The sequence below is a fragment of the Phyllostomus discolor genome, chromosome 7, assembly GCF_004126475.2.
Source record: "Phyllostomus discolor isolate MPI-MPIP mPhyDis1 chromosome 7, mPhyDis1.pri.v3, whole genome shotgun sequence".
In the NCBI taxonomy this organism is placed as follows: domain Eukaryota; kingdom Metazoa; phylum Chordata; class Mammalia; order Chiroptera; family Phyllostomidae; genus Phyllostomus; species Phyllostomus discolor.
The window spans coordinates 47,952,078-47,973,241 of NC_040909.2; the positions used below are offsets into that span (position 1 = coordinate 47,952,078).

A 21,164-nucleotide genomic window follows, 5' to 3' on the forward strand; every position below is an offset into this window, starting at 1 on the left:
ATTCACAGAAGCAGGTGTCAAATGTCCCTACTTAGAGGCAATGCAGGGGTCCTGGGGAATGCAGCCCATCCAAGAGGGGTAAAACACCACCCCAGAGGGTTAAGGAAAGAGAGAAGTATCAGCTTGAAAGAGCTCTGCTCTCAATTTCTGCCTCTTAAGTCAGTGCCTACAAGACCCCATTCTAGTTTCATAGTACTTCCTTTTTAGATGAACCTTGCCCACTTGTCTTCCCATACACACTTAATCTTGATTGGTCCAGGATCTTGCCTCAGCATCATGGTTTTCCCAGTGTCCTGGATTATGTTCCTACTGGTCCCTTTGGACTTTGTTAATGCCCTTTTGGTCTTCTCTTATCCTTGAACTTGTAAAACATTCCCTACCATTTGCATGGTTTAGCTGCCTACCCACCTTGACCTTTGGTATTGGTCTGTCCTGTTATTCACCATCCACTGTCTGGCTGTTCCTTATATTAGTTACCAGCAAAGTGGGATGCACTATTGAAGGTTTTCATTGAGTACCTGAAAGTTGAAAACTATAATTTATTAAACAGCATCAATTAAGTTGATTTGTTTTAAAGATGTATTGGTAATGGGGGAAATTATATAAGAAGCAGGATTTTGTTAAAATATATAGCCACAAGTTGATATTCTTGTTTTGACTTATTTATTAACAGTTATCATTTTAATGCTTATTTAAAGTTGCCACATCAGAGTTATATATAACATTCATCATATCAAACAGTAGTTATTTGATTGTGTATTTGTCTCTTTTATCATTTTGTACAATCTTCAAGAGGAAGGACCATGTCTTAATTTTTGCTTAATAAATAATGGTTGAACTTAACTTTTTAGAGAAACAGAGACAAACATAGAAACAGAGACATAGAGGGAGAAAAAACTCAGGTAAGTAATTGATCTCTTCTGGTTTACATAAAACTTAATTTTTAGAATGTAACTGGCATATGTGACATAATCAGTTTAATAATCAGTATATATGTCCTGAAGCAAACTAATATTTTGGGGATTCTCTGTTCTTTAAAACTATTTTATCCCCAACTAAGGACATTAATTTCATTGCTTTTTGCGAGAGAGGAAGGGAGAAAGAAACACTGATGCAAGGGAGAAGCATCAACTGGTCGCCTCCTTTACATGCCCAGACTGGGGATGGAATTCACAATCCAGGGCATGCACCCTGAATGTCAGTCCCTTTGGTTATGGGAAGATGCTCCAACCAACTGAGCCACACCGGCCAGGGCTCTGATTCCCTTTTAACACACTCTCTTGCTGAGTTCATCACATTGCTTACATTCCTTCCCCAATAGTGAGAGCATAATTGATACCATAAAAATAATCACACATACAACATTCAATATCTCAAGGCTATGACAGGTCATTGAAAGGGTTGTCATTTTTTTCTAGGCCTGAGGCTTTACAAAGGAACACTGTTCTTTTAAAAAACTTGTAAAATAATTTAATGATATAAAACACTTTTTAAAAATAGTAGTATAGACTAGGACTAAGTAGTATAGAATAGAACTAAGGATATTCTAGAACTAGAACAGAATTAGAATATTTAGAATATTCTAGAACTAGAATAGAACTACACTATTTAGAATTCTATCTAGAGTAGAACTAAATTCATTCCTGATGATTGTGATTAGACTTGACAGTGACAGGGAGCCATGGCTGTACTGGTGATCATTGGAGTGGCATTCGGTGATGTACACACTGCCCCAAGCAGCTGGCTGTGGGACAAGTCAAGGCTAAGTCCTAGGCACCTTTTAAAGTTAGCTCAAAATCCTCCTCTTCTGTCTTCCTGGGATAAGTCATCACTCCATCAACTCTTATACCTCTTATTAACTGGGTGCCTTATTTCAAATCTGGCAAACAGCTTCAGGGATAGTAATTTATCATTGCTATTGCTAGATGTGACTGCGAATTCCTAGCTGGCAGAGACTGTCATAAGTATTTTGAAGCTCCCTTCAGTGCCAGGCCACAGCCTTCATATGTAGGGAATGCTTAATGAACATTTGTTAACTAATTGATTTCAATGCCCCTTAAGAGCAGATGTTCTTAATTAATTTAATAATTGAGCTGTTTTTTTTATCTTGATGGGAAAATCTTTTTGGAATGCAATGGGGTATAAATGAATAGTAATACATTGTAATAAGCCTCCCAAAATGTGGCAAATCTATGCTCTTTCCCTCCATTTGGTGTTTACTTTCCCAAGGAGTGAGAACATTTCTAATTAACACTATTGTAAGTTACCTCTGGATTCACCTAGAAATCTACTGGATGCCATCAGACTCATAATTCTTATACTCTAGTAGTTAATGTTCGCAATGCAATATACTTCTAAGGAGCATTTTAATATATTTAACTTACATTTACCTCAATAATATTTAATGTTGCTAATCACAGTTATTGCAAATGACAGTAATTCCACTAGGTAATCTGAAATTGGTTGTTGTGATAAAGGTGTGTAAAAGATTCTAATTAAGAACCAAGCAAATAAGTAAGTCTTTAAAGCAGAATTAAATTTCCGCACAGACTTTCCAAGGTTCATGGTTAGTAGATGAGAACTTCCCCTCTGTTGACGGTGATTAGTGGTTGCACCCTATGAAGACAGGTCGTACTTGCTACGTTGGGCCCAAGGAATCATTGGCTGCATTACAACAATACATAACTGATTTCATCCTATATAACAGATACTTTTAGGGGTAACAGTTTTATTAAAATATAATTTATATACCATGTAACCTGCCCACTTAAAGTATACAATTCAGTGGTTTTCAGTGTATTTAGATTTGCACAACCATCACAACAATTGATTTTAGAACATTGTCATCACCCCCGAGAGGAAACCCAATAACTTTAGCTATTATCTCTCAATCTCATCACTCTCCCCAGCCCTAGATATCCACTAATCTACGTTATATGGACTTGCCTCATTTGGACATTTCATATACACAATATCATACAGTGTGTGGTCTTCAGTGACTAACTCCTTTCATTCACTGTAATGTTCTTGAGTTTCATTCATATTATAGCATGTGTTAGAACTTCATTGCTTTTCATTGCCAAATAATGCTCCATTGTATGGATAGACCACATTTTGGTTATCTATTTATCAGTTGATGGACATTTGAGTTGTTTCCACTTTTGGGCAATTATGACTAATATAGCTAAGCACATTTGTCTATATGAAAGGGGACTTCCAAAAAACTGGAATTATCTTTTGGAGGACCAGCCCCTTGCAGTACAGGCTTCCCTACTAGGTGAACGTTCTAGGAACCCATCTATATCAGTGTGCCAGCTGGCATTGTTGTGAGAGGCTGCATTCAACTTCAATGACTTTTTTTGAAGATCCTTTCAGTGTGTTTGCCCATTTCATGATGGGTAATTTACAAGCACGCCTGCCCACACCACACTGAGTGTTCAGTAGTTTTTGACCAAAAATGGCATGAACTCTGTGCCCCACCCTCCCTATTCACTCTATCTCACCCCAAGCAACTTTTTTGTTTGTTTGTCCCTGGTTGGAAAGAGTCCTCAAAGGGAAATGTTTTGCTGATGTGGGTGAGGTGAAACAAAAAAATGGGCAGAAGCACTAAAAGACATCAAAATGGATATATTCAAAAACTGTTTTGAGCAGCAAAAGAAGGCACCTTGACAGGTGTATTGCATCAAATGGAGAGTACTTTCCAGGTGACTGAAGTTCAAACATGTAAAAATAAATACACACTTTTTTATAAATCAATTTTGTTTTGGGGGGTTCCCCCTTTTTGTGTGGACATAGATTTTTGTTTTTGTTGCATGTATATCTAGGAATGAAATCACTAGGTCACATGGTAAGTCTCTGTTTAATCTTTTGAGGAAGTGCCAGATTGTTTTCCAGTGTAGCTGCATCATTTTGCAATACTTGGAGTACTTTCACTGTGAGAAAATAGGATCACATTATTCATAAATGGGTTTCTGCATTGAAAAATGGGTCCATTAATTCACATTTCTGAGTTTCTTCCACTGATGTTATTTTTCTAACAATTTTATTGAGATACAACTTTCAATTTGATTCACCATTATCAGGGTATGATTTAATGATCTGAGGCAATTTGCCAGGTTGTGCATATATCACCATAATGTGGTAACTGATGCACGTCACACTGTGTGTGTGTTTTCACCACTTCAGCAAGGCCCTTTCCCCCACTGCCAATTATTTGATTTGCCTTTATTCACTTAATTTTGTGATTTGCTGGCCCAGGTGGTAGCTGAGCCAAGAGGCTGAGAAAACTTTATGGCTAACAAACATAAAATTGAGAAACTTCTATCAATTTCTTTTTTTTTCAAGTTCCAGTAGGTTCACAAGCCCATCCTGTAATTTAGAAACCTAGAAAGCACTGAAATCTGAAGATTTTTTCCTAACTCATTTGGTGAAAAAGGCTGACCTAAACTGACCTGTTAACATGTATAACATTTATTGTAATTGGTGTGAATAATCATATGTCCTTCTACAGAAAAGTTAATATTTGATTATGGGGTGCTGTGCTAGCACTCACTGGGGATGATTTGTAATAAATACGTGACACATGTATCATTTTACCTTCTAAAATTTCACATAATCCTGAACTAGCACAGGATACCTGACCCAGGGGTTTCAGATGTTGGCTGGAGACCTGTGTTTGGCTTGGGGGGCCAGCACCTCAGCAGTGTTGCGCCTGTTCTTCCCAGAAAGCCCTTCCTTCAGAGAGCCTCGGGCACCTTCCTGTTATTTAGATGCAGGGATCCCTTTCCTGACTACTCAAACATGTGTGTCCCTGTCACTCTCTACTACTCTCTACCGTGTCACCTTGCTTTGTAAGTCATGCTTACCTGATATGATCTAACACAGTTCTTCCCCTGTTTGCTGTGTATGCCCCTACTGGTGTGTTCTGTTGCTACTGAGTTGATTGTGCTTATTCCTCCTGGGGATGGAGTGGGACTTGACCTAAAATATGCTGCTGAGGAGCTGCTATCAGAGCACATAAGGCTGCTGCTACTTCTCCCCGCACATCAAACACTAAATGTTTGGTCTTGACTCTTATGCTAACCTCCTGTCGCCATGGAGATGGAGACAGAAAGTTCTCTAAGTGGTCTCCAGGCCTGAAAGGCAGGACTGCTTGGCAGTGAGAGATGCTAGACAATCATCAGCCTAAAGATTGTTTTTTCTTTTTTTTTCCCCTTCATCTTCAAAGGTAGATTTTCATCCATGTTTTGGGGGACAGAAAGAAATTTGTGACCAGAACATTAGTCTGCTTTTCTCTTGGAAGACAAATAGATGGCAGGCAAGCTTTCTGACATGAGGCAAAAGATACGAGAATGCATAATTTTCTCCAAAGTAGCCCTTTTGATCCTTAGTTTACATCTGGTTTTAAAGTATAATACTCATGATAGGCAGGCTCCAATCAAGGCATCATAGCCTCAGTTTATTTGCATGTTGGATTTAAGTGGTCCTTCTCTTCAGGACCAGTTGAGGCAGCTGCTGCTAGTGGCTGTGGTTTCAAGGGGGACCACATCATTTCAGAGGGTGTTCATGTTGGCATCTATGGTCTCAGTCTTCATATCAGTTTAACCATGTGAGAGTGTCCTGAGTCCCATTCTGAACCCCCTAACTCAGTCCGCTGGGTCACTTTGAGACTGCTTCTCATCTGTGCAGTGGGTTCAGACAGACATCTGTGAGCTGTCTGGCACAGAGAAGGGCCTTGGCCATGTGCATTCTTGTCTTCTGCGTTTTCCTGAGACTCTTAATTTTCTCAAAATCATTTAGCCTCCTTTGGAATATTAAAGGGAATTTAAAAACCGTTAAAGTCCATATGTATTTTATGAATTAGTTCAAACTGTGTAGAACTGCTGATATTCAGCTGCTTTTGATTCACGAAGTGGAAATTTCCCATAATTTACTACTTGGTATCTGTTTCACAGTAAAAGAAGGGTGTAGGTGTTCACAGAAAGGGGAACAAATAGTGTCAGTGCTTTGTGCTGAAATGAAGACTCTGTTCTGTCTGGTCCTGTAAGAGCCTTGGAAAGGTCCAGGACCTCAAACCTCAGGGCCTGGGTGATGAGGAGGGGCCATGTGAGAGCAAAGCATGGCAAATGTCAAGAGCAGTCATGGCGTACAAATGAGACATTGCATAGAGACCTGAGGGAAGTTCTGTTTTTACTCTGTTTTACTTTTATGGTAAATGGATTTAGTCCTTCATTAGCTTTGTCTTTGCGTCACTTAAAAAATCCTCCAATCTTTTACCACTAGCATGTGTTCATATATCTCCTTATTTCATTGTCATTTTGAAATAGAGTCATAATGAAGAATTCACAGAGGAGAAAGAATTGAAGCTGAGAGGATAAAATATATGAGTCGTTTTCATCAAAATTCAAACCTTATATGTAATTTCAGTTCATTACCTGGCATTAAAAAAGGGAGAGGAAGTTTAGCCTTTAAGCTAGTCCTCATCCTTGGAAATTTAAAAATGTTAAGCCTGGTTCCAGAGGGTGAAATGTAATTTATTGAATGCAAGAGGAAGGAACATATGAGAAATAGAAGGGAAAAATAACAGAAAAATGTGTTTAAGGCACACACACATCATTCAGAACCAGCTCCTTGGTTTACTCAGCACTTGTGGACAGAGCTTATTCACATAGTATCATGTCGCAAGGGTTAGCTCCCTTACTACCCATGTTTTGAGTTGAAGCTGTCATTTTTCTTGAAAGTATCAGCAAGGTTCATAGTGCTGGGTTCAGAGTTTTATTTCTACATTGTGGGAACAGGGCCTATTCTGAGGACATTGAGGCAGGGGACTTTTGTAAAAGTGTGGGGACCAAGATTCTAGAAACAGTCTTATTTTTTGTTGTTCACTTTTGGTTTGATTTGAAATAACCTTCACAGCAAGTATATGCATTTGACTTGACCTTGAAGGAGTAAAAGCTAGCTGGTCCTATTTCCCAGGTCCTTCGAAAGCCACACATGATCTAGGCCATTTGGATATTTTGATTTTCAAGGATCTGTATGTTATGAAATGAAGAAATGACAAAGCATAGTTGGACAATTGTGGTCTATCTTAAATATTTACATTAACAAATTACTGCTTTTTATTAAAAAGTGCCTTAACAATATAATTGAACTCTTCCCAGGAAAATTAAGGACTGGTAAAAGAAAAATCATCATGTAACTTAGGCAGTGTGGTCCAGGAAAGGGATGCAACTTTAAAACAAGTTCTCCTTCTGATGCTATGGTTTCTCTGTGATTACACCTATAATCTCCCTAGGAGATAATGTGGAAAGTCTAACTATAAGGCCCTTCAAATTGGAGGCCTGGGCCCACTGGCTTTCTGGTTCCTGGAGAGAATCTTAGAGTTCTCCGGAGCTGGGTCTGCAGCGAGCTTCCCAGGACAGTTTCTTACTACTGTTTTTGTTAATGTGAGCATGTTTTCACCTCGAAACCTTTCTTCATTCAGCATTCCCCTCCTACTATGGCCCAAATGTATGCCTTAGGGCCTGTTACTTGCATCCTGAAATGTTCTTCCTTTGTTTTCTGGGTTAGTTCATGTCATTCACGTCTCAACATGGGTGAGAAGCCTTCTTGTACCCCTTACACCTGGTCTAGTTGCTCCCTTAGTGGATGCCCTTGGTATCCCTAGCTTCCTCCTATTGGAACTTTTGTCACATTAAGTTGTGGTTGCCTCTCTCTTTCTTGCCATAGACTGTGATGTCCTCAAAGGAAGGAGCTGTGTCTTATAAACTTTATATTCTCAGCCAAATACAGCCCATGGAACATACACAACAGTATTAACAGATGTTTAATTGGACCCACAGTTGTATTTTGAGCATTGGCCATGTTCTCCGTACTACTTGAGCACGAAACAAGTCACCATTTTGTTGGAGTTGGTGGTGGGGATTGTATCTCTAAGGAGGAGTCATTTGAGTGGCAGAATGAATAACGAAGAGGGGGCAAACATCAAAGGATGTAGGAACAAAACATTCTAGGCCAAGAGAACAGCAAGGGTAACAGACAAAAATGTGGTAGTGTGGGGTCAGAAGGATGGCTGGGAGTCTGGAGCCAGTGGGGGAGGGGGAGGAGCTGAGGATGCAGGGTCAGATCATGAAGGGCCTGTGGCTCATGTTCATCATTGATGGGAAGTGACTAAAGGGTTTCAATAGGGGAATGATGACCTGAGAATTATTCCTAAAAGGCTCCTTCCAGCAACTGTGTAAAGAACTGATTGTAGGACATGGAGAAGAAGCTGTTTGGAGGCTGGAGTTTCCAGGGGAGATACTTGTGGCTTTTGATTAGGGTTGTAACAAGGGAGGTCATGATAAAAGTGGTGAAACATGGGACATACTTTGTAAAGAGAGCCTATAAGACTCACTGATGGATTGAGATATTTGTGGAGTAAGTAGCTTTAAAGCAAGTGGTGTCTCTGCTACAGTCTCTCTTTGTTGAGATTTCTCTCCTTCTAATGTATTTTTTCCAACATTGCTACCATATTAATTTAACGATGACTTAAATTTCAGAACTGATTGTGTTGCTTTTATGCTCAGTCAGACCTAATCAGCCCTCCCCCACTGTGCACAGAACATAGTATCCTTAGCCTTGCTCATTGCCCTGGCTCACCTGAACTTACTTGTCTGCCTTTTCGGACCCTTTGCCCAACACCACTGACCTTCCCCATTCCAAACCACCTGCTACCCTGTAGACACATGAGGCTCCTAACTTGGGGCCTTTGCTGTTCATTTTCCCATCATTTCCCTTGGCCCCTTGGCTGACTTCCACTCATCCTTTAACTCAGACTCACTGTCACATTAGTTCTGAAACCTCCCCACGCTGGTGCCACATGCCCTGGCAGAGTTATCTGCTCCCTGCTTCAAGTTTTCATACACTTTAGCCTCCCTGCTCCTTGCTTTCCCCACATATAAAGTTGGGTTGATACCTGTGCTTTCCTTCATAGGATTGTCATGAGAATTAACTGGGCTAATTGACTGAAGCACTTACAACAGTTGGCACTAGGATAGGAAGTGTGAAACCCAGTAATTGTTTGCTATTATCGCCTTTTGTCACCTCCTAGTATAGCCCATGCCACATTGTCTAATTTCTTGCTTCTCCTCCCAAATGAACTGTAGATAGGTTGGTCATCTTCCTGGCCCAAACCTCTAGTTAATTCTTCTCACATACTTATATCATCATCACCATTGTCATCATCATCAACAATAAGAGCTAACAGTTCTTATTGGGCAGTTACTATGTATTAAGCATTTTGCCCCTAGATTCACAGTCAGGTTGTCTGACTCTAGCCAGGGCTTGCTGTCTGGACCAACATGATATGTTGCCTCCTAACTGAAGGTTGCCTGGCAAACATCTGGATGGATAGACTGAAAGAATAAAAATGAAATTAAAATAGCTTTCTTCCTGCGTCAAATTACATAAAGATCCATCTTGAGTAGGTAATGTTGGAATGGACATGAAAATTGTTCCTCATTTTTCCATGTTCAAGAAGAAAGGTAATTTTACTTTCCTGATTGTGTTGGGGCCCAGGGGCTGGGAGCTGCCTGCCACACTTGCCATCCTGCCACACTTCCTGTCCTGCCACACTCCCCGTCCTGCCACACTCCCCATCCTGCCACACTCACCATCCTGCCACACTTCTCATCCTGCCACACTCCTGGTCCTGCCACACTCCCATCCTGCACACACTCTAAGTCTCACAGTGCCATCTGTCACAGGAGCTTGCATTGGTAAACAGCTTACTTTTTGTACTTGTGCCATTCTGAGGACATCAGTCAACTTTTCGATAAAGGGCCCTTGCCTCAGTTCATTTTCAGCCTCACTGATCACAGATTTTGCTGCTGAAACTAAAAAGAGAGTGGTGAATTCTGGAAACCAGTCCTTAAGAAGCAGGTGCTCAGCCCTCATGTTTGAGAACACGAGGTTTGGAGTCCTTTCCTTGGCAGCAGCATTAACTTTCACATAACCTCCATGTAACTGTGAACTTGAGGAGTTCTTCCAAGTTCTCCTCATGTGAGAGCCAACTGTGGGAGGCACAGACTCTGTGAAGTTTCCTTGTTCCAGTCAAGCTGTGCTATGACTGAAACTTGTCTCTTTCCATGCCCCATCTTAATAATGTCTTACACTTGTACGGAATGCTTGAGGAAATGTTTTGTGTGTATGTTCTCATCAAATTCACACCAAGGGTATAAACTAAAGATGCGACTTTATTTTAGTTCATCAGGTAAAAAAAATCAAGACTCTATGAAGAGATGCTTTTCCCTGAGTCAAGCAGCTAGTGAGTGGGATGACTTGTCCTAGGACTCGGAGATTCTCCTGATTCTACTGAGCCACAGTGCTTAAAAAGACTAAAAGCTTCTGAGGGCCAAGACAAAGACATTTATTTCTTGTTGTCCCACTCAGTTCTTGTTGCTGTTCTGGTTAATTAATAGATTCTCAACAAATACCTGTTAAATTGAACAAAAGTGATGGAAATATGTTGCTACCACCAGGAATGGAAACTCTGTAGGACACGCTTTCTCACAGAGACTATCACCCTCTTACTGGGCTGTGCCTTATCTTGTCCTGTCTGTCTTATCTTAGGCAGATGTTCCCATCTTCCTTAGCTAGCTGGACAGTACCTTCCAGCTCTGCCATTGTGGGTTCTGGTTGAAAGTAGGCCCTGGAGAGGATGTATTCAAGGGCTAGAACAGAATTTATTCTCCACTGTCAGAGCCCTTGGTGATAGATGGTTTCTAGTGTGTGAAACAAATGCTTGTCCTCAAACTGATGGAATGTCACAGTCCAGTTCCTCCTGGACGCTCCCCTTGGGAAATTTACAATGGTTCTCTTGTCCACAAAAGAACTAGTTCAGTTATTTCAGAGCTGAGGGGCTCTGAGAGGACTTTATAAGGCTTAGGTTAAATAGCCTTGATTTTGCTAATTAACTCTAAACCATTCTCAGAGGGTTGCATGAGCAGAAGACTGTTCTTTAAAATGCCGGATTACTTGGACAAATTATTTGGGCAGAAATATAGGATTAACATATCTTCTGTCTCCCCGCAAGCTCTCTTGGCCCTTGGGCAGCCCCCTTGGAGCAAAGTTTGGCTGTTTCCACCCTCAGTAGCTTTGCAAATGTTGCGCTTTGGCAAACGCAACCTTAGATGTAGAATAAGATGGCTTTGGTTTGGAAATAGGCCATTTGTGTTGATAACAGGTATTAATTTAATTGGCCTCAAATTGATAGCAGGTATCTCCTGTGGAAACAAAGATAATTTGTTATTGATTGTGATCCTGTCTTCTGATGTAGACTCTAGGCTTATTTTGTCTTGTGAAAGACTGGGCTAGCTTCACACAGTCTGAAGGAGACAGGAAGGGGAGGAGTAGACAGAAGGGAAGAGAGCTTCCCCACATACACGAAATGTTTGCTCTATTGTTCCATTACCTGTTTTCTCTGGAAACTTCATAGATTAGCTTTTACAATCCACTTTGAAATGTTTGCCTTTTTTAAAGCAGAAGCAATCTTCGCAGCTTTCAGCCAGAAGGTCATTTTATACAAAATGTTCATTCGTGTGCAGCAAAGCTTATTTCTTCTGAAGGAACAAAGAAATAATGAAGGTTCCTTATCAGAGTTGTTTTTCTCTAAAGAAACGATCATCTTGATAGTTGGTGAATTATATGTTCTATTTCTATTGGAGTTGAAAAGTAAAAACATTTGTATCAATAAGGATTACTAAATATTATTAAACTTGCAGATAGGATTCTAATGGTGGTTTTGGCATTTTAGGATGGGAGGGAAAAAAGTCCTGGATTTCTTCTTGTCTAATTGTGTCCATCTCTCCAGGTTATTCCTTTTGTCCTGGTTGATTGTCTGATGGTCACCTAGCCAATGGTGTGGCCTCTGTAGATCTCTGAGATCCAGCCTCCAAAACTTTGTTTACAATGTTTCCAAAGGCTGTAATACTCTTTCAGCATCTTTCCTTATGGAAGAACCTCCTGTTCCCCGGTCCTCCCATAGGGCTTAGCCAAAGTGTCACTTCTGGGAAGCTTCCTGGCCTACCGTCAGCATTCCTTGTCATTTATCCTTTGATGTGAAATAGCCGCTTCCCTTGTGCCTGTCCCTCACACTTGTGTAAACCTCCTCATGCCGTTTCATGGCTCACTGATGGTATAAGACCCATACTTTGGGAAGTCATCATCTGGTGACTCTAGCAACAAAAGCAGCAAAATTAATCTATGCTGTTACAGAGTGATAAACTCTCTATCCTAAGAACAGAAAGAAAGGGATTTCAGTGACAGAAGGAATGAAATTGTAAATTTGAACATATTACTTTTTTGGTTTTTAACTTAATGGTTCTTAAACTGTTGTTTTTTTGACCTTCATCCAAGAGAGGAGTGTTTGAAATTAATCCTGGGAACAAATAGATCTCATTTTGTCCAGATTCCCGGAGACATCATTTGGTGTGCTGATAGCGTTTAATGAGGATAGTGAGTTTTCAGTTTGTTTTTGAGACCCACCAAGTTTGCATTCTGTGTGTATAGAGAGGCTGTGGGCTTTCTCTATCCTCTCCTTCGTAGAAGGTCAGCATGCAGAGTTCATGCCAGGAAGCATGATGCTCAGATAGCATTAACCCCATGCACACATTGCTGTTACTTACTCCATTAGACTCTAACCCTTAAAACAAAAGGTACCAAATTGAGTGTGAGGAAAAGATGAATGTGCCACAATGGGTATGGTAGTGGTGATAATTATTACTTCTCTTGGGTCGCTCCTTTTGGTTGTTTTTCTACACATTTAGCTCTTACTGTTTTGGTTTTAATGATAATTCAAAAACTAGCTCTCGGTTAATCATCAGTGAAGCTTAAATCAGTTAAATGATTATAGATTTTCCTTAGAATCCCCCAGTTGAGCTTAAACAGTACTTGAGAAAGAATTATGCATATATTCTAGAAAAAAATGACAATAAAAACCCTGGTATGAGTATTAAATGTATTGTTGCAAAACATTAAATGAAAACTACTAAACATATTAAATGCTTTGAAATCTTCCAGGATTCCATTATAATAGCATTTATAAGCCAATGCTTTTTAGCTTTGTCATGAGAAATTAAAAAAAAAAACAACTTTTATCTTTGGTTTTAACATTTGTTTTGCCTTAAGAATTTTGTCCATAATGATGCCCCACCTCCAATTTTAGGGATTCTTTATTTAAACTTTTTTTCATTTGTACACAATTTGTTTATTTTGATAAAATCAGTAGGAGTCCAGTAGGAGGTTGCTTTCGTTGTGCGATTACATTTTCATTACCTTTCCACTCTCAGTGAGCATTTCTTTCTCTCGTTTTTCCCGGCAAGCCAAATGACCAGGAACAAAAGGATGAAATACAGACAGAACAAAAAATCATTTTCTTCTTCTGATCCAATTTTTACTTTGACTTGGTGTCCTAGTTTTCCCCTTCTGGACGATGACAGAAAGTTTGACCTCTACAATGTCTTTAACCCTGGTCTTGATGTGAGTGTTTTGGGGGTGGCGATGGGAGACTACATTCTGCAGTGTTGTGGAGATAAGATGGGGTCATTGTAACAAGAAATAGGATGTGATTTTAAATGAAATGCTGTAATATCCCTGCTATTCCCCTTGGCAGTTTTGTCTTCACCATAACTATAAATACTATCCATGGTCCATGACTTCCAGCATTTCTTACTTGTAAAGATAGCTTTTGTTTGTATTTATTTCAGTAAAAGGGAAGAGTGGTTTAGAAGTATAAAAGTCAGTGAAATGCACGTCAGCTTATGAATTACAACATTTTATCTTTAGGTGCTTTGTTCCAATTCCAGGACATATTGTATATTCTAGTATATTGTTATCGTTTTCAATGAGTAACAAAATGCTTCAGTATTAAAAGGGGAGGGGAGAATTTGGCATTAAATGGGGTGAGGGGACATGTGAACAAAACTGCTGTTTTTCCTTTCCTCAAAGCTCAGTTTTGAATACTAGTCCTCAAACCATTTTTATTTCCAGTGTTCAGCTTTAATTAAAAATCACAGTCACAATTCTATAATCCCATCTGCAGATCCAAAGGGGAATTCATTCAAGAGAAAATTAACTTATTATTATAAAAAGCACACTGCCTTTCTAACAGATATAATAGAGTAACAGTTTTCCTCAGGCTCAGTGGCAGTTTTCTATATGATAACTAAAATATTAGCACATTTAAATTGATTTTTCTTACCTGCAAGTGATAATCAAACTTATTTTTAAAATATACTTAATTTGAACTACATAATAGGGACATTTGTGCAGGAAAGAGACATTATAGGCTTTTACTTTTTACTGGCAAACATCAGAGTTGAAAGTTGACTTGTCTTGGTTTTTTAAAATGATAATTTAATTTATTTTTTATTTTATTAAGAGTAGGAACTTTCTCTTAATTTAGGCAGATTTATGGCATATGATTTTCTTAGATACTATTTTTTTTACTCCTTTATAAGTGTTTCAGAGGAAAGATGAACTGTCCTTTGTTCTTTTCAAAAGGTACATAGTTTTTGATGTGCTGCTTATCCTTACCATAGTGCATAACAGCCAAGTCTGTTCTTGGGGTTTTTCCCCTTGAATTCTCTCATGAAACGTACGCCTGTCTCCCACTTGCATCAGAGAGCAGGTTGGGAAAACCTCATGACTGATCGCAGGAAGGGTCTATTCTTTTGAAGAGCTCTATTCCAAAGTACTTATTTGTTTCACATAAGACAACTATCATGCATAGCTGCCAGTTGACTATCTTCTGAATCTTATTTCCTGAATCTTTGTCATGAGCATGATGGGAAATGTCTTCATGGAAACATGAGGTATGTGAGATAAATTAAGTTGAAAAGGCATACAGAAACTTGAACTTGAAAATAAACATAAAAATTGGCAAGTAGGGTTCAGATTCTCATATACTCACTGCTCCACAAAGAGAACAGTATTCTGGCTACTCTCAGTAATTAGTACAATATTATTGAATTGTTTCTAGTGTATTATCTTCTTGTGCCCTATCTGTTGTTTTGCAGTATTTGTGGTTGAAATACATGCCATGTTATGTTATATTTGAACATGTTATATAATATGTATGATATATATATATATATACACATAGATATAAATAAAATGTTATATATGAGTGCATTTTATGCTTCCTCTTTCATAATAATTTCAACTTGCCTATCATTTCCATCTTGTTCTCTTATTTGTTGGTCCTATACTGCTTTTCTTTTTTTGTACATTTCCAATTCTTCACTTTTTTTTCAGTATCATCTGTCTTAGTCATTGTGAACTCAGTTTGTTCCTATCTTTTGATCATTTGTACATTTCATAGACATTTCTGGATTTTCAGAATGCTTAGACACCATGGGAAAAATACTATATGTTTCAATAAATACATAATCAAAATGCATGACTTTTTTGACAATAGAAATGTTCATACATGTATAATATTTATACACACTCAATATGTAACTGGTTTTATGATAAATGCATACAAATTTTAAATCTATTACAAAGATTAAGAGAATGAGCTCTCATAAGCACATTGATTTGTGATATCACTGCCTGTCACTTATCTGTCCAGACCCACATCCATACATTCGCAGATTATGTCTTGTGATTCTGGGAGGCTGACAAGCTCCACTGAGATGACTCCAGGAAGACTACGACCCACTGAAAGCTGACCCAGTCCAAGCTTGGGGTCAGCATATCCACCCTACATACATAGTGTCTCTCCTTATTTTTCTTTTTCTCTGTTTCTCATCCTCTCCATTTTATATCTCTCTTATATAAAGTATTTTATGTTTTAGAGTGGAAATACATATGTACCCAGGTTTTAAAGAGATAAATAAGAGTTGAGAAACCTTGAAGGGTTGCTGGAGCTCATTAAGCAAGGTACAGGGATGAGGTAAGGTCTGGGACAAGTGGTGCTTTTAGCCAATGGTTCTCGAATTCGAGCTGCACCAGAATCACCTGGAAGGCTTATTAAAGCAGATTGCTAGGCCCACCCCCAGAGCTTCTGATTCTGCAGGACTGGGATGGGGCCTGAGAATGTGAATTTCTAACAAGTTCTCAGGTGAAACTGATGCTGCCAGTGGGGGACTACACTTTGAGAACCACTGCTCTGGGGTTATCTTGTGGGATGAAGAAATTAGCCCCAGAGAGGGGAAGGGACTTGCCCAAGATCTCACAACTGTCAGTGGGTGGCATCATGGCTGGAATTAGAACAGGGTCTTCTGTCTCTGGCCCTGTCATGTTTCCTGTTATTTGACTGACCAGAGAAGGGAAAGCCCCTTCTTGACCATCTGATGGGAGTGTGGATAGCCAGATTTGCTAGACCTCCTGGATTTGTCTGCAGATAGCACTGTCTCTCACTGGCCTGCCTCTTTCTTTTTAAACCTCTGTGGAGACAGAGGGTTTCAGCACTCTATACCAGAGCCTAAAGTTACCCCAACATTTCAACCTATTTATTTCTATGTCCAGTTTAATAATTACTCATGGAACCTTTGTCTATGGATTTGTGATCATTTAGAGGTTAATACTGATGTCATCAGTTTTTGAAGCATGGCCTTATTGAATTCAGGGCTATATTATGTCAAGAAAAAGCAAGTTTATGGCAGCATAGACTTCAAGATTAACGATGGAAAAAACTGAGATCATTGAATTTTTATTTGGATCTAAAGGTTTTGCTCTTAGTTCAGTGAAATTTCAGGACAATATTATTTAACTAAATGAGTTTTCTATGATATCTTCTTGCCTACATTTTCATGGTGGGAAATAACTTATTGGCAAATTCAAATTAAAGTAAAATTATTTTGGTTGTTGAATAATTGTTACATGGAATTTCATTAAGTTGTTTTCATAAGAATATGAATTGGTTGAATTTAGTTGGCCAAGATGAATAATTATGTATTTTATGGGTACTGCTTATTGATTTAATTTCAGTGATTTTATTATTGGGATGCATATTGTCAAAATGGCATTGATGTACCATAAAATTCAAATAACTGTCACCTGATAATTACATACTAGAACTGGGTGCAGAAAGAATTGACCTTGAATGATGTAGGAAATTAAAATAAGTAAGGTTTTCCAAACAGTTGGGAAGTTAGCCCACTTAGAGTTGGACTCAATTTAGTTTAATAAATCTTGACTAAGGGCTTTCTCTACTTAAGGAATGCACTTTTCTAGGTAGGTTTTGGAGTCCTTATAGGACCTCAAAGGGACTCCAGAATAGGTGCAGAACATGTGTGCCTTTATACACATGTAACAATAGATTTTTTGGAAGAATTATGAATGAATGATGAAGGCAAAAATTAGGTTTTTGACAGTGACATTACTATTTTCAGTTTCACGGGAACAAAGGCACAAGTCACAATGAATGTGCCATGATATAATCTGTTATTTGGGGACAGTGATGAACACTTGATCTTTTCACATTTCGGAAATGGGGTCCAGACCACACTTGTAATCCTCCATGTTGCTTTCTGTCTTTTCAGCGTCTTGTAGAGGCTGCTGAAGAAGCACACCTGAAACATGAATTTGATGCAGACTTGCAGGTAAGTGATTGTAGTTTGAGCTAAATTGTTTTCTGTGTTTACTGCCCAAGGAGACATACTAGGTATACCAGGAGTACCAGGCTTCACTGGTTGGGAAAGAAAGGCTTTTAGAAGATGGTACAGAGCAGAAATACATGTGCCTGTTTTTTGATAAGGCAGGAGAACGGTGATCCTCAACCATTTTCCACCATGATAGCTGCAGTAGGGGATGACATATGCTCATGAACATAACCAGAGTTTGATGAATCCCTCCCCAGTTTCAGGGGGAGTTAATCAGTCAACTGACAATAATCACCAGAGCTCTTAATGGTAAGTTGATAAGATACAGGGCAGAATATAGACATTTCCTTGGCTGCATTTTAAGCAGCCAAGTGATTGAAAGCAATGTTGTGATGGACCTAATGTTGAATGACTTTTAATTATATTTAAAAATTAAATCATTTACAGATGTAGGGTTTGAACATCCACTTAAAAAATTTCTTGTAGTGGATCTCATAGCTAACCATGACACACTTGTGTCTGGTTGAAAAGGCATTTGATGTTGTCTTGTACAGAGAAAACATAGTCAAAGTCAACAAGTGAATTGAATAATACTTGCAGGCTTCTTTGAGTCCCTCCTGAAGGAAATTTTATCTGTATTGTCATTTTGAGTTTTGTGGTTTTCCTTACAGCTAGAAAAACAGAGGGAGTGAATCTTAATCCTTAAGTCTGTGCTTATATAGAGCATAACTCTTTTAGTGGTGTGTGGTCACAATTAAGAAATAGTGTTAAATTTTACTATGTTTTTATTTACATGGGAAAGATAAGATAAAGACAGACATAAATCTTCAAGCACAAAAAAAATTGGTGATACCTAAGGTAGCCTTTGGCAGTATCTCTGCCCCATAGATGTACTTCTTGTCATCATTACTACCTACATTTTTTTTTGTCTTGTGGGTACAAGAATGAACAATCAAATGGTGTAATTGAGGAAAGTTTAATAAAGTGAATGTTTACAAATGTATGGTAAATGAAACTAACAAGCAATATTGTTTTACCCCAGGGCAAGTTGTACTCCTGGCCTGAAGGAGACAGGTGATGGAGTGCTTTCCAAAAGCCAGAAGAGTATCTATAAAGAAAGGGTATTTGATAGAGAGGTGCAGCCATGGTGATCTGGCAGTTTTCAGGGGAAGATAGCCCGATAACAATCTTTAGCTTTCTGATCTCTTGCTGGTACACACCAATGGCTGAATCCAACTGTAGGTGTTGTTGATTTGATTCAGCCTTCTGAGGCATTGCACTGGGTAGAGAAGGATGAAGAACAGGTCTGGAGAGGAAGCAGAAATATCAAACTTACCCTCTGTGGGTAATTTTCAGGCATAATACCCAATATAGCAAGCAAAGAGAGCCAGGAATATAAGCCAAGCACAAGAAGTTGCAGGGGGAGGTGGAGACATTCTGGACACTGTTGGTAACATCAGGAGAGGAGTGGAGAAGCCAGCCCAACTTTTTGAGCAAAGCTGTAAGAAAAGGAACAGAGAAGTCAGATGAATATAGCAAGAAGCCTCTTCCTTCCTATAGCCACAACTCTTTGGTGGCTTCAGGAAGATCCAGGGGCCGTTTATTGGTCACCTTTGACTTCAGTGTGCCTCCTCTTCAGAGGGTTTAGACTTCCTGGAGTGGCCAGAGAGATTTAATGGGAGCTTCAGGGAGCATCTTTGTAAGTGTGACAATTGTAAGGACCTCTTGTATGCGTTGCCAAGAGAAATTTTCTTCCTTTCCTCAGCAGTTTCAGAAGTCATTTTCAGGGATATTCTGACACTAAATGACAACAACTCAACTCAAATCAGTTTAGATTATAATGTTGACTAAAATAAGAATCCACGCATCCACTTTGATAAACAGATAGATAGATAAAAGGATAAATATACAAATAAATAAGAAGGGAAGTTCTTACAGTGGAATGCCAACTAATAAATATAGGAGAAATGATGGAGATAGAGAATTATGGTGTTAATTGATTCAGACAAGAATCTTCAATGGATGCTAAAACTAGGAGGTGAAAGTCTGATGGAGAACAGGATATTGACAGTCTTAAAGCATCCACCCACAAGTTACTTATTAATTATAAGGGAGAAAATAGCAACTTTATTATGGGACAAGCTGCCAGTTACTGTCTGGAACAGGCAATCAAAGTTAACATCATCAATTATGAAACAGTGACATCAGGAGCCTCCACATGTGATGACCAGGACCAATGCAGTGTTGCCTGTGCAGAATTCTTTCACAAGTGTCCAGAATGTGACCTGAATCTAGTCATGATGAAGCAACAGAGGAATCTGGAGTAAGGAAAATTTCATAAAATAACTGTCTAGACTCTGCAAAATTGTTAAGGTAAAGAAAGACAAAGAAACATAGAGACTTGTTCCAGACTAAAGGACATTAAAAACATATGACAATTAAATGCAATGTGTGATCCTAGTGGATTCTGACCAGAAACAAAGATTTGAACATTGACTGTGTATTAGATAACAATATTGCATCAATCTTGAATTTCCTGATTTTGGCCCTTGTATTGTGTTTATGCAAGAGAATGTCCTTTGTCTTGTTTTTTTTTTAATAACTAAAAATTTGGATCCATTGTTCCAGTTGGAAGGAATAAGTTTGTAGGAAGGCAAGAAAAGATTCTTGGAAATCAGGACTGTTTTGGAAAATATGATATTTATGAGTTATATAGTCAATTTTATTCTGAGATCAATTGTCTAGTAAATGTAGGTGGGCAAGGGAGGGAATACTTTAATTGACTTTAGGAGATTTTTATCCTTTAGCAGAGGAACAACATTCTGTGGTTTCAGCTCAACTAACATTGAGCTGTTCTTTTTTGTCCGCCTGGAGCTATTGTTATCTGTCTGCTAAGGGTGTTCTGGTTTCCTTACTATTTTGAAGCTTTACAATAAAATCCTAGTGTAACACAAGTGATTCCTTGTCAGATGTGGTACTATGAATGCAGCATTGACATGTCTCTCTCAAAACAAAAGCAAAAGCAAACCAAACAAAACAAAACAAAAAAACCAACCAGAGAACTAGAAAGTGAGTCTCTGGAGAGTTACAGCTTTTGTTCTCTTGAGAACAAGGATGGGAAGCCCAGTTTTTCCTCTCCAGTCGTCTGTTTTGTATGAGGACACAGAAATATCAGAGGCTACGGTTGTGGTATGAACACAAGAGGATGTTGAAATAACCTGTCAATATCACAGAGTGTCATTCACTACCCAGACCTCAGACTTCTGTGAAGTCTTCTCTGGGTCAGAGTGAACTGTGTGACTTTTCATGTAAACCTGTAACAGAGAGGCCTTCTAAAGAGTAGATGTGCATCCAAGAATGCCTGTCTGCTGAGATGGAGGTTTCGAAGCTGCAATGTGTCGAAGCTATTAAGCACAAGTCTGTTAACAGCTTGGGTGTCAGTCTTGTTGCTATTACTGGGGTAGCAGGTTCTGTGTACAGGCTCTGAGTTTATTGCTATGACGGTCCATTAGAGCTGATCAATTGTTAATCTGGGTCCCACTGACCTCTTGGCAACCCCTGCTAGTGGATTTGTTT

General features: G+C 38.9%; 1 protein-coding gene across 1 annotated transcript in view; it reads left to right on the forward strand.

Moving 5' to 3' along the window:
• The window catches only part of CACNA2D3 (calcium voltage-gated channel auxiliary subunit alpha2delta 3), an 867,352-nt gene that overhangs the window by 224,491 nt on the left and 621,697 nt on the right, over positions 1–21,164 (forward strand). Inside the window, 1 exon segment of the mRNA XM_028518873.2 lies at positions 17,529–17,588. Within this exon segment, the coding sequence (XP_028374674.1) occupies positions 17,529–17,588 (60 nt within the window).